At 44.4% G+C, this 12,754-nt stretch overlaps 1 protein-coding gene across 6 annotated transcripts in view; it reads right to left on the bottom strand.

The window, feature by feature from the left end:
• The window catches only part of GRIA1 (glutamate ionotropic receptor AMPA type subunit 1), a 311,855-nt gene that overhangs the window by 113,352 nt on the left and 185,749 nt on the right, over positions 1–12,754 (bottom strand). For 4 of the 6 annotated variants that reach the window (XM_067732350.1, XM_067732351.1, XM_067732347.1 and 1 more), the window contains exons 6-7: positions 2,836–2,997; positions 683–850 (exon numbers count right to left, since the gene is read on the bottom strand). In XM_067732350.1, coding sequence (XP_067588451.1) covers positions 683–850; positions 2,836–2,997 — 330 coding nt within the window. The remainder of the gene's footprint in view (positions 1–682; positions 851–2,835; positions 2,998–12,754) is intronic. The other 2 variants (XM_067732349.1, XM_067732348.1) reach the window with 1 other exon arrangement.

Raw genomic sequence — 12,754 nt, 5'->3', positions numbered from 1 at the left:
TAAACCAGGAATGTGAAGTACATGGCTCATGTGTACGTCTGTCTCATCCTGCTTCCACAGCAGACGTATCACGAATTGAGTATTTATACTCCCCCCGTGTTGAGTCTGGATTCAGCCTCAGAATCCTCTGCATAGCCAGCTGACTGGAAGGGCCTGACCATTTTCTATCCCCGTTCTTTACCTGTTGTTAAGCGCGAACAAAATTGATGATTGCAGTGCTGAGAAGCAAGAAAATAGAATCAGAAGTCCTGAGAAACATTTTCAGGGTCCCAGCATGACATGTGCACAGAAAGCAAAGGTAATGAAGAAATCCAGAAAATCAGGGCAGGAGGGGGAGTCTCCAAGAGCCTGCTAAAATGCTTCAGTTTCATCCTTGTATATCTCACGTCCCCTTGTCAAATACAGAATCACTGGCTTCCCCTTTTTAACATAAACGCTAAGCAGAAAATAGAGCTTTTGTGCTGTCAGGAATGACTATTCCATACTATTGCGTTTTTTTGTTTCGTTTTTCAAATTTCTGCGTGACCTTCCATGTACGCCAAGAGCCACAGACACAATGCAGCGGCAGTCCAAACTTAGGCGTGCTCTCCCTTTTCTTTTAAATAGCTACGTCCCACCTGAAACTGATGCTGAAATCCCCTGTGAGGCTCCCATAAGATGGGGCAGCCATTGCCAGCCTCACCTGCTGCAGAGCTCTCTGGATGTCGATGCCCTGGCCCCAGGGCACAGCTGGGTTAGCCAGGCAGTCCCCAGCATTCCCCCGGCGAGAGATATCGATTCTCTGCCTCCGCAGGCTCTGGAAAGCCTCAGCCATCACCTTCACCCCGTCGTAGGTGAGCGCAGAGGTGTACTAGTGGGAGGAACAGAGACAGTTAGGTGTCAGAGCTCGCTGACAGGGAGGCAGGTGGGAGCTGTATCTGGGAACGAGCTTCCCGGTGGTGAGGATGCCTGCAGTCGGCCAGGGATGGGGAGTGGGGGGAGGAGGGGAGCAGCCGTGAGCCGGGAAGTGCCTGCCTCTTAGATGGGGGCTGCCGCTCCACCTCTCTAGCCAATATTGCCCTCCTGGATTGTGAGTTCAGTATTACTGCAGGTTGCGATGTTAGAAGAGAACTTTAGAATTTTGTGTTCCATCTTGCCATTTGAAAATGTTGGTTCAACTGGAAAAAGAATGCATAGACTAAATACAACACATCTGTATCTGTCTGATACAGTCCATGGAAAACCACTTGGTGCTCTCTGTGGTATAGTCATCAGTTGGGGGCCAAGAGGAACAGTTTACTCCACCATCCCTGGTGACAGTAAAAGAATAATCCAAGAAGGGTCAACTCTAAATTATTTCCACATGTGGTTCACTCAAGTGGCAGGTTTACATTCTGCAAACTTTCCCCTTGTGCTTCTTCATGCTAACCCTCAATTTTATCCCCCTCTCGCCTGAAAGCGGGTGAAAATGTTGAAACAAAAGCGGGATAACAATCCAGAACAACATTTCCTGGCGCTGGAACTCATGTCTGTCCTCATTACTTTGTCCTCGATGTCTAGCATGTTCTCTGGCACATTCTGAGTTCACAGTAGAGTTGTAGAATGAACGTATATGTATTTTTCCAGTTCTTAACTTTGATTCTCTTGCTATTTTAAAAGTGTATACCTTATATTTTGTTATTTTTATAATCAGCTCCAATCTTTTGGAAATTGGGTGGGCTTTTCGCATATTAATGAATTAACTGCTGTGTGGTTTGCTCATTGCTTTAAAGCACATTTGTGATTTTTCTTGCTTAAGCTCATATTGAAATAAGTTTTTATTTCTGAATTGCTAACTCACTTTGAGCAAAAGTGGGATGAGAAGCATCTCGCTTAAGTGGCCTGCCATTCGCAAAAAGAAATTGACAAGTGGCAAGAGAAAGTTGCCAAGGATCCACAGTTTGCCCTGGATAAACAAATTTAGCCTCAGAGTCCTTCTCAGCACAGTGTTTCACACAGCCATTGCCAAACTGTTGGATTTGATGTGGGAAAGAAAAATTATCCCCTATCCTTATTCTAAGCCATTATCAAATAGCAAACAATATAGATGTTGGCTGCAGGATTTAAAGCTGCCTTGCTGGGGAGTGAGAGACAGGTAGTCTGCGTGATAATAGGTAGTAGACTCTCTGAGAAGGAGATGTGCTGGTTATTGCTTAGTTAAATTTCCTTGAGTTTTAGCTAGGTATGTGGCTGATTAGAAAAAGGGCCAGCTCCCTGCACAAATCTAGGCGGCTCAATCCATGAAGAAATAAATGCATCCCCCTGGAGCTGTGCAACATGGTGGTCCTGCCCAGAGTAGAGACATCATTTTCCAGCTTCCCCCGTAGGTAGCCGGGGTGGGTTTCTAAGATGTGGCCAATAGCATGTAAAGGGAAGATCTGTGTGTGACTTCTGGAAAGACTTCTTATAGGAAGCAGTTTGGGTTTTTATTTTCCTTTTCCCTTCCTGCTGGGTAGAATAGTGAGGTAATTGTTGGAGCCTCTGCAGCCATTTGGGGCTATAAGGTAGCAGCCATATGCTGAGGATAGCAGAACAAGAAGATAGAACAAGCCTCAGTGTTTGATGATTGTGAAGCCATTACACAAGCCCTGGGTTGCTGACTCCTGAATTCTGTTTATATGAAAGAAAATCAAAATATTTAGCTTGTTAAAACCATTGTCATTCTGGATTGTCCATACCCTCAGTCTTTACGGATACACTTTTTAACTTGTTCCTCTTAGGAAGTCTGTCCTTATCGAAAGGCTAACACTATCTAGGAATCTAGGGCAGGCACAGGGACCAGGTTGGTCCTTTGCTGCCTGCCGCCCATCCTCTTACCTTAGGTCTCTTCCAGTCCACCCGGGTGTGGTCCCGAGCATCACTGTTTTTCCACTGCTGCATGATCCTGGCCGGGATGGTGTCTGTGTAGTTCACCAACTGGAAACCTGTTACGTTTGCTCCACTCTCCTTGAATTTGTTTAAGTCAATGTCCATGAAACCCTGGGTGGAGAGAAAGGGAAAGAAGTCAGAATATGTTGCCTGGGTCCATCCATTTAACCATGTTACAGAATCACAGCCTTTTCCACCCAGTTCCTACTTAAGGTGAAACCGACTTAATGGAGAGACAGTTGTGTCTCCCTCCCTTCTGAATTCTGTTGTCACTTAGTTTGTGCACAGAGTTAGCACAGTGGTTAAGAGCCCTTGCTCAGGAGCCAGCCATGCCTGGGTTGAAGGTTGGGCTCTGCTGCTCCCAGCTGTGAGTTACTACCTTGGACCAAGTTCCCTGATGTTTTCTCGTACGAATAATGGAGGTTAGGAGGCGGGGGAGAAAAAGCAGTGCGATGATCCACGTGATCAGTAAATGGTGGCTGAGATTACTGTGACGACACAGATATGCAATAGAATGAAAAACAAAAAAGGGGGAGGTTTTTCCTCTACCATCACCACTCTCCACCCTTGTGAGAGGAGAGGAATCTGAAGTCCGTTGGGGGCAGGCGCCTGAGGGCTCCCCAGTGTCACCAGCGTGTCTAGAAGAGGCTGCATGCTGATTACCCCTCCCCCGTGCTCTTTCCTGGGCCGCAGCCGAGGTCTTCTCTAGCCAGTGAGTCCTGATCAGTTTTCATATCTGCAAAGCATTTTTTATTGGGAAAAACTTTCCTCCCCATTTGGTAAAGTTCATTGAAACTCAGGAAGCCTTCAATTTAGAAAGGAAACCTTGTATTTCTATAATATATTCCATAGTGTACAATACTTCCAGATCTACGGCCGCATTTCACTTTATGGCTTTATAAGGTAGAAATTATATGTTTATTTGTCAGATAAAGAAATTGAGACCAGAGTGGGAGAATCGTCTTCACAGAGTCATTCATTGATTTAGTAGCAGAGAGGGGACCAGAACTGAGGTCTTCTGTAGGTCTTCACTCACTTGCGCACTTGTCGTTCAACGAACATATCTGAGAACCTACAGTGTACTCTTCTAATAGTGAGAGAAACAACTTCCTTCTCTTACAAAGCTTACTTTCTAGTGGGAAACAGAGACCATAAACAAACAAACTGTTAGGTATAAAATAAGCTGCAAGGATATATTGTACAACACGGGGAACAGAGCAAATATTTTATAAGACCTATAAATGGAGTATAACCTTTAAAAGTTGTGAATCACTGTATTGTACACCTATAACATGGAGTATTATACATCAACTGTACTTCAGTTAAAGACAAGTAAATATGTAGCACAGCGTCTAGAGCACAGTCCAGCAGAGCACACTCTGCTGTAGCTGTGAGTCCTCTGAAGGAAGATGAAGTGGGGAAGGAGGTTGGGGAGGGGAGGGCAGTGCCACGCCCTGGAGTCACGATCCGTTTGAGCCTCCCTGAGATGGTGGTGTCAGCACAGGGACCTGAGTGAAGTGAAGCCGTGTGAGTGAGCTCTGGGGAAATCTGGGGGAGAGCATTCTGGCTCAGAGGTCGGAGGATGTTTGGCATGTTCCAGAAAACGTTAGAAGGCTGGTGTGACTGTAGCACGGTGAGTGAGTGAGAGAGAGGGCGGGAAATGCAGTCGGCAGCCCAGGGCTGGATCACATAAAGCGTTGTGATCCCCTGGGTTTCTTTTTAAGGTATAATTGGCGGCCCACTGCAGGAATTTGAGCAGGGATCATAAAGTCATTGCTGTCTGAGCTCCACAGCTTGGAGAAACTGCCAGACCCCTGGGGGTGAAATGGGGGAACGAGCAGGGGAAGCAGTTTGGTGGATTGAGGTTGGGGAGAGCCAAGGACTGGCAGCTGAGAGCCCGGAGCGCTGGCCCCAGCTCTGCCCGGGTCTCTTCATTTCTCACTGACTTGATCCAGTTTCCTTACCTAAAAGATCTAGTCATCAGTGACTTCATGACTCAAAGACATCCCACCCGCCCCATGCCTCTAAAGTTCTGCGGTTCTTTATTATTTCTATTTTATAAACACACGAAGCTCAGTTCCGCCCCGAGCCCTTGCCTAGCTGTTCTCTCTGCCTGGAAGTGAGCTTTCCCTGGCTGACTCCTGCCCGTATTTTTGGATCTCAGCTAAAATGCACTGTCTTCAGACAGCTCTTTCCTGACCCCTTATGTAAGACTCAATTCTTGCCCTGTGGTGGATGCTATTCATGCCCTGCTGATTTCCACTCCCCCAGCCCTTAGACACTGATATTCCGCTTTATATACTAACTACAAATACCTATGACTTAACCTGCGTGCAGGGTAAGCCAGACGTATCGGGGATTTCATTCACCCAGAGCAGCTCTCAACCATTGACAGATGGGGAGTTCGTAGATAAATACTCCAGAATCCTCTTCCCTGGGTGGGGTAACCCTGAGGCATGCTCTACACCCAGGTCTAGAGCTTCCCTAAAAGATGGAGCTCCGTAGCCCCGAGGGGTAACTGTCTTGGTTATGCACTTCTATCAGATGCCTGCTGTCCCTTCCCTACTTCACATCCCTGATTCCCTGCTGTTGTTTCTGGGATTCACATCCAAAGAAGCTGCTTGTACTTGAATTGCTGTCTTAAGACCTATTTCTAGTAGAACCCAGTCAAGCCACCCCCAACACCCAGTCCAGTCAGTTCCTTCTCAGGGTTCTGTTTATCCCCATTTGAGATGATCTCGTTTGCTCATTTATTCCCTTGTCCTCTCTCCTTGGGTTGGAATGTCAGCTCCATGAGGGCAGGGACCTTTTCTGTCTTGTTCACGGATGTATACTAGAACCTAGCACCTAGAACAATGCCTGGCACAGAGTAGGTGCTCAATACATATTTGTTGGGTGAATGAATAAAAGCCAAAGACTTTCCTCAAGCAAGAATGCTTATTAGCTAAGGGGAAGTGTGATCACCAGGCAGTAAATGCCGGTGGATGATTTTAATTGTTTGAAAAGAGAAGCTCATGTTGGAAATATATTTTATGATTAACTTTTCCCATAGCTACAGTTTACAGACATTCACAGGGGTCTACTGAATTGCACAGTTTCTAGCAAGCTTTTAGTACAGATGAAATCAGAATTAGGTTCTCGTACCCAATAGGCATTCAAAGACGTTCTGCTACCTAAGAGTACAACCATCCTACCCCTGGTTAAAAGCTAATGCACAGTTGAGAGACTTCCCATAATTTTTAGAGATCTTAAAAAGAACATCTTGTTCATAAAGTAACTATTGAGAGAATAAAATGAAAGCAACCTCCTGCAGTCAAATTCTGTCGCTTGAAAATCTGTAACAAGCTCCCGGGCATTTTGTATGGACTGCCCACATCAATGTAATGGGGGCCATAGGAAATGGCAGAGTTTATTCAAACATAAATGCCACTCAACTCCATCACCAGAGTGTCTGACTACAAGGTTACTGGAACCAAATCTCAAGGTATATCTAATCAAACTGATGGGACCTCTAACTGAACTCCTTAGCTCCCCTGAGAAGGAAGGGACAAAGAATGATAAAATAAGCTCCTATCTGTGCTGTTAGGTAAAAGACACAAAATGAGGGAATAATTTTTTTCTTTTTTACCACGTGAATATGTTTTCTTTTTAGTATTGTTAAAAAATAAAAATAGATCCTCAGGTAATTTTGATATATGTTGTTGGGTCAAACTCATCTGTTAAGTCCCTGGAAAGTGTGGGAGGGAGTGGCAGTGGCAGAACAGGGAAGAGAAGTCATGGCATTGGTTGACTGATAGGGTCTGTTAAGGGAGCCCTGCCTAGTTGGTTGTCTCTTGGCCTGGAATTAAAGAACACTGGCGCTGTTAAATGCTCTACTGAAATGCAGCTTCGGAAGCATTGCTCCTCAGGATAACAGAAATGACAACAATGGCAAAGCTGTCACTTCTTATGCATTATATAACTTCATCTATACAGCCTTTTGAGAATTATGAAGTTGTCATTTAAAACTGAAAAATGAAATAATCAGTCGAGAGTCACCCTTGGATTTATTAAACATTTCCCAAGCTCTTATCCTGAGCCAGACATTCTATTAAATGCTTTATATACGTAATCCTATTTAATCCCCCCCAACAACCCTGAGAGGTGAATATGCACAGTAGGCACCGGGTGCTCATTTGCATAAGTGAGTGAGTATCTGTCCCAATTTTATGTGAGAGGAGCTGTGGTTCAGAGACCTTTGGAAACTCCCTTGAGGTCACCCAGCAAGCAAGGAATCCAGCTGTGGTCCAGCCATCAAATCTGTCTTCTTTGTCTGTGTTACACTGCTTTGCCAGTGGAGGAACGTAGGAGGCTAGCTTTAGGATGGCATTTCCATATTGCCCCAGACAGAGGGACAGAGAAGCTCAGACAGTGTGGCTGACAGTTAATAGCCTGGAACAGGTGTCTCGCTCTGCCAAAGAGAGGCCTTCCAATACAGCTTTCTGTCTTAAAGCAACGTCTGTGGGAGAGCACAGTAGGTTTCTCTCCTTGACACCATGATGGTGGTTAGAGATTGGTTAGATGTTTCTCAAGCCTCTGATTTATACGAAGTCTGTTAGTGCCCACCTACCCCACATTTATACCAGGAGTCAGCAAATTTTTCTTGATAAAGGGTCATACTGTGAATTTTTTAGGCTGGTGGGCCATGTGGTTTCTGTCGTAACTATTCAGTGTTGCTATTACGGCACGAAAGCCGTCCTAGACAGTAGAAAATGAATGAGCATGGCTGTGTCCACTGAGACTTGAATTTCACATAATTTTCACACGTCATGAAGTATCACTTTTCATTTTTCTAATAATTAAAAAATGTAAAACCATTCTTAGCTCATGAGCCAAACAAAATCAGGTAGCAGTTGGATTTGACCCATGGGCCATAGTTTAGGTTTACGGACGCCTGAAGCAAAGATGCTGGCGATCAGATCAAACCCGTCGTTGTCCAGAGAGGAGACTAGTGGCCTCGAGTTGTAGGCTGACTAGAGGGGTAGCTGGGATTAGGATATGTATTCCCTGTGTACTCATCGTAGAAGGCAATGCAATGCTGACCAGTCATTTAAATAGAATGACTGGGGGAAAAAGTGCTCAATTAATTAAACTGGTTAATATAGTCATTCCATCTCTCATATCTCAATGATAATTTTCGAAGGATTAGAATGAAAAGCCTTTTCAAATAATTATAATATCCTAAAGAGATGTTTAACAGTATAATTACATTAGACATGCTTTCACGTTGCTGTAAAGATTTAGAAAACGCTTTGAGGATCATGAGGAAGCTCTGAGTTATCATTATGACTGTTAATTATCATGTGTGCCTGGAAACAAAAGAACCTGATTATGTGTGCTTACTGGTTATTTAACCTCTCTGAGTCTTAGCTCTCTGGTCTTCAAAATGCGGATATAATAGCACCTACATCATAGAACTGGAGCAAGATTTAAAAAAAAAATACATAAAGCACTTAGAGCTGTGTCTGGCACATAGTAAGTGCTTAATGAATGTTATTATAATCATCAGTGATTATGAATGTTATTATTATTATCATCACATTCACCATCATCATTATCACTGGGTCAAAAGAGGTTAGGTGTTGTTACAACTGCTTTGAAACCAGGCACTGGGTCAGGCAAGACACCTGAGCCAACAGGAGGCAGGTGTATAGGAACGCGGCTTTCAAAGGATAAAAAGCTTTATCTTCAAAGCCAGATTTCCTTTTTCTCTGGGGTTCTTTCCAGGGGTCACATACAAGCTATTCAGCCCTCATCGTCCTGCTTGGGCGGACACCGTTAAGGGGCCAAGGAGAAGGTTTTTTAACAAGACCTGGGATGCCGGAGAGAGCGCTCCCTCCATCTCCTCCCCTTGAGATCTAGAAGAGGTAAGTTAGAACAAATTGAAGAACTTGCACTTTATACTCTGAATGGCACAAGTTGAATGTGGCAAGTTTCCCCAAATTGTCAGATAAATTCTTAGATGACAGCTCCATAGAGAGGATAGTTATAGGGAAGTACAGTTTGAAAAGTCTGGTTCCATTAGAAATGCTTGAAAAAAGTGGGGATGTTCAACCTGAAAATAATGGAAGACTAAGAAGGGAAGTGAAGGATGTATTTGAATCCCAGAAGGGCTGTCGTGGGAAAGAGGTAGAAGATTTGTTCTCTAAGGTTCTGGAAGGCAGGCCAGCACCAACCAATGGACAGAAGTCATGGGATGCAGACTTTGGCTAAAATAATAGTGACAATAATAACCACCGTGCCTAACGTGTATCAGACCTGTACTGTGTAGTAGTAGACACTGTGCTGAGAGCTTTATTTGTATGATCTCATTTAATCCCGGTGACAGTCCTGTGAAGCAGGTACTTTTATCATTCCCACATTGCAAATTAGAAAACTGAGTCTTAAATGAATGGAGTAGCTTCTGCCTAACATAACATAGAAAGTGAGGGGCAGAGACCGTAGTCATAGCAAGTGACAAGACTCTGGGCTTCTTTTCTAGCCATTGTACATTCTGCCCCCTCAACGTTAGTCCCATCAGTCTGATTCATTTATCTTCTGTCCTGCAATGAAGCCCTTGCAATGGCCTGCATCTTTATACTAAGAAGGAATTAGCAGGTTTCTAGGAGACCCAGGTGTTAGTCTTCAGCTCCTTTAATGGATGCTGGTCATTGGGATGTGAACCACAAAGCTCTTTATTTCTCTCTCTCTTGGCGTCTTTCTCAGCTTTCTCTCTGACTGCAGCCTTGCTTCTCATCTCCTTTAGACCTAGAAGACCGTGTGACCCTAGAGAGCAGGAACCTCGGTCCCCACGGTATCCACAGCCCAGTACCTGGAGCAGGCTGACTGCTTAATTGACACCAAGGGGTGAAACATATACAACGAATGTCTTCACTCACCCTTTTCATGGTTTTCTTGTAAGTTTCCATCCTGTCACCTGTCAGTCTCTCAGCTTTCATCTTGTGGACCAAAGAGGTCTTGTTATTGACTGTTTCTGTGTGTGTAGTATATTCTGAACTGGGTCATAAATAAGTAGTGTCAGGAGAATAATTTTAGGGACAACCGCATAAGTTCTGTCCTGTCTTTGAACTTCATGAGCTGTCTACCCTAGGGTAGTGTTCTCACCTTCTCCAGGCACTAGATGATTGATCTGCAAAATGAGGGCATTGGCTAGATCAATGATCTTTCAAACTGTTGTCCCAGGCTGTAGGCATTTCAGAGGCTACCAAGTTGAATTAGTGGGAGGGCAGAAGGATGACATTCTGGATTCCCACCCTCCCTCTTCCACCAAAGCAGCTCTGCTTTTTATCTGTTTTACATACTGGGGTTCTCCCCAAGATTCCATTTGAAACTAGAGCTTTAAACGAAAAAGTTTGGAAACTTCTGAGCCAGTCGATTTCTCTCTTAAGGGCTTTTCCAGCTTTGATCTACAATTCTGTGATCACACAGGTGCGTGCGCATGAATATGGATGTACACGAATTCATGGAATATTCCTGGGGTGAGGACTTTGTTGTGTCCTCAAATAACCATGTCTCTGCATAAGGTCTTCAGATTTTCCTATTCTAGCCACTTTAACCGACCGAAACTTGAATGCGTCCTTACCCTATATAATCCCTCATAACATAGGCTTATCTGGTTCCTGCCAAGTCAATAAGACATTGCAGCTGTGCTTAAAGCAGCTAAAACACCATTCGATTTGGGAAAAAACCACTAGTGTTAACTCTTAGCCAAGTACATTTGAAACCAGGGAGGCAGGTACCTGTACGCTTGGATATCAGCAAACACGCAAACAGACCTATCCCCCGAACACAAGTCCACTGCTGACAGATTATTTTAAAAGGTAGTTGGGATCTCACAAACCAAATTCTCTCAGTCTGTGGGTTTAGGATAACATGCTGGCATTTTGTGGCAGAAGGTCAGGGGCCCCCAGATTGGGCTGTCAATGCATGAAGAAAGAAGTGCAGTATCTGGCCTGGGGTTGGTTGGTCTTTCAGAACCTCCCTTCATCTTAACTCTCTTCTAATTGGCTGCAGTCATGGGTAACACCTGGCCACGGCCACTTCAGAACAAGAGCCAGAGGGTAGGGGTGGGGTGGGCTTGTATAGCTGGAGTTCCTGACAGACTTGAAACCAGCAATACCTTCCTTTCACCTGATCCAAACCTTCCTGTCCAGTGAGGCTCAGGCAAAGACTATAGCAAGCCCACCTTTGATGAAATGCCAGCTTAAACATTCTCAGGGGCTCCATAGAGCAGGCACCCAATGAATGCTTGGTGAAGAATGAATGAAAGTCCAAACGTATGATAAATTTGAAACCTACTAGGAATGGGGAAAGGAATATTCTTGCTATTCATTCATTCATTCACTCATTCACCTGTGAGGATCTAACATTGCAAAGTACATACTGGACAAAGGGATGCAGCAGAGAATAAGATAGGTTTGGTCCTTGTTTTCAAGTTACTTAAGGTTTAGTGAGAAAGGTCCATATTACCCACATAACTGTAGAGCAAAGTAGGTAGAACCAAACCTGAACCTGGAACTCAGGGAAGGCTCCCAGTGGAAGCAGGGAAGCTGAAAGAAGAGGAGGCTTTGGCTGGGTGAAGAGTGCAGGGAAGAACTCTCTAATTGGAAAGCACACATGCTCGGAGATTCTGAATCAGAGTGACAGAGGGCGGTGAATCAGAGGAAATGTGTGTACACATCAACCTGGATTCAAATCTCAGCTCTGCCACCACCTAGCTGTGTGACTGCAGGCAAGCTACTCAACCTTTCTGTGCCTTGGCATCCTTTACTGCAAAATAAGAATCATTATAGCAGCTATCTCATAGGGATTAACTGCATTAGTCGTTATCAGATTCTTAGGACAGTGCCTGGTACATAATAAGTACTCACCTAGAGTACTCTAGAGTCTGTTTGCTTTTCTGTCTTAAAGAAAGGGACAAGTAAGGAAGTGAGGACTGAACCTTTCCAGTTATATATTACCCCAATCTCCTGCCAAAATAGGTACTTAAGGGGTCTGTCCCTCCTGCTTCTGAGCTGGTAGTGGCAAGGGGGTTCCATGCTCTGGAAGAGCAATTGCAGCTGCTGGCTTGTATATCTGAAATAACCCACTGACTGAGCATGGAAAGGACCTTTCCAAATCAGCCAAGGTGTGCATGGCTGGCAAGGGCAAGGGATGCAAACACCCAGTGCTTGAGATGAATGGAGTGGCTTCTCCCTTAGAATGAAGGGAGCCAGTGTGCTTCGAGAATTTTGTTTTGGCACCTCTGGACCACAGAGAGAGGCAGGGAAACCAGAACCGTAAATTGCACATCTGGAAACGTCCTTTCGATCATTTAGTCCTTTTGAAAACCCTTGAACAAATCTGGAACAAATTGAGACCCTCAAAAAAATAGAATTTTTTTTTTGCAAAGGATAATGAGTCAGTGGCAGAGTTGGGATGAGACCCCAGGCTTCTGCTGCACTCACTGTTGTAAAACTTGATGTAAATTAACTCACTTTATCTTGTGAGGTATGCATTAATATTCCCACCTACAGATGAGGAAACTGAGGTACAGAGAGGTGAGATGACTTGCCCAAGGTCACACGGCTAGTAGGTGACTGAGTGAAAATTCAAACCCAGGCAGTTTCAGAAGAAAAAGAGTTTATTTCTGAGCTTTCTCAGTTATAATACCAGGCCTAAGAGTCACCAAGGTTTCTTTGATTTGGGCAGTGTTGCCCAATGGTCAACAAACCTAATCTTTGGAATTAGAGAGGTTTGAGTTCAAATTCCAGTTTTAGCCACATGACCTTGGAAAACTTTCTTCAGCAACTTAGACATCCTTTTCCTCTCTTGTAAAATATAATCTCAC

Source organism: Pseudorca crassidens, chromosome 3, assembly GCF_039906515.1.
Source record: "Pseudorca crassidens isolate mPseCra1 chromosome 3, mPseCra1.hap1, whole genome shotgun sequence".
In the NCBI taxonomy this organism is placed as follows: domain Eukaryota; kingdom Metazoa; phylum Chordata; class Mammalia; order Artiodactyla; family Delphinidae; genus Pseudorca; species Pseudorca crassidens.
Note: the sequence above shows the minus strand (reverse complement) of the source record. Positions and strands in the feature narration are given on the sequence as shown.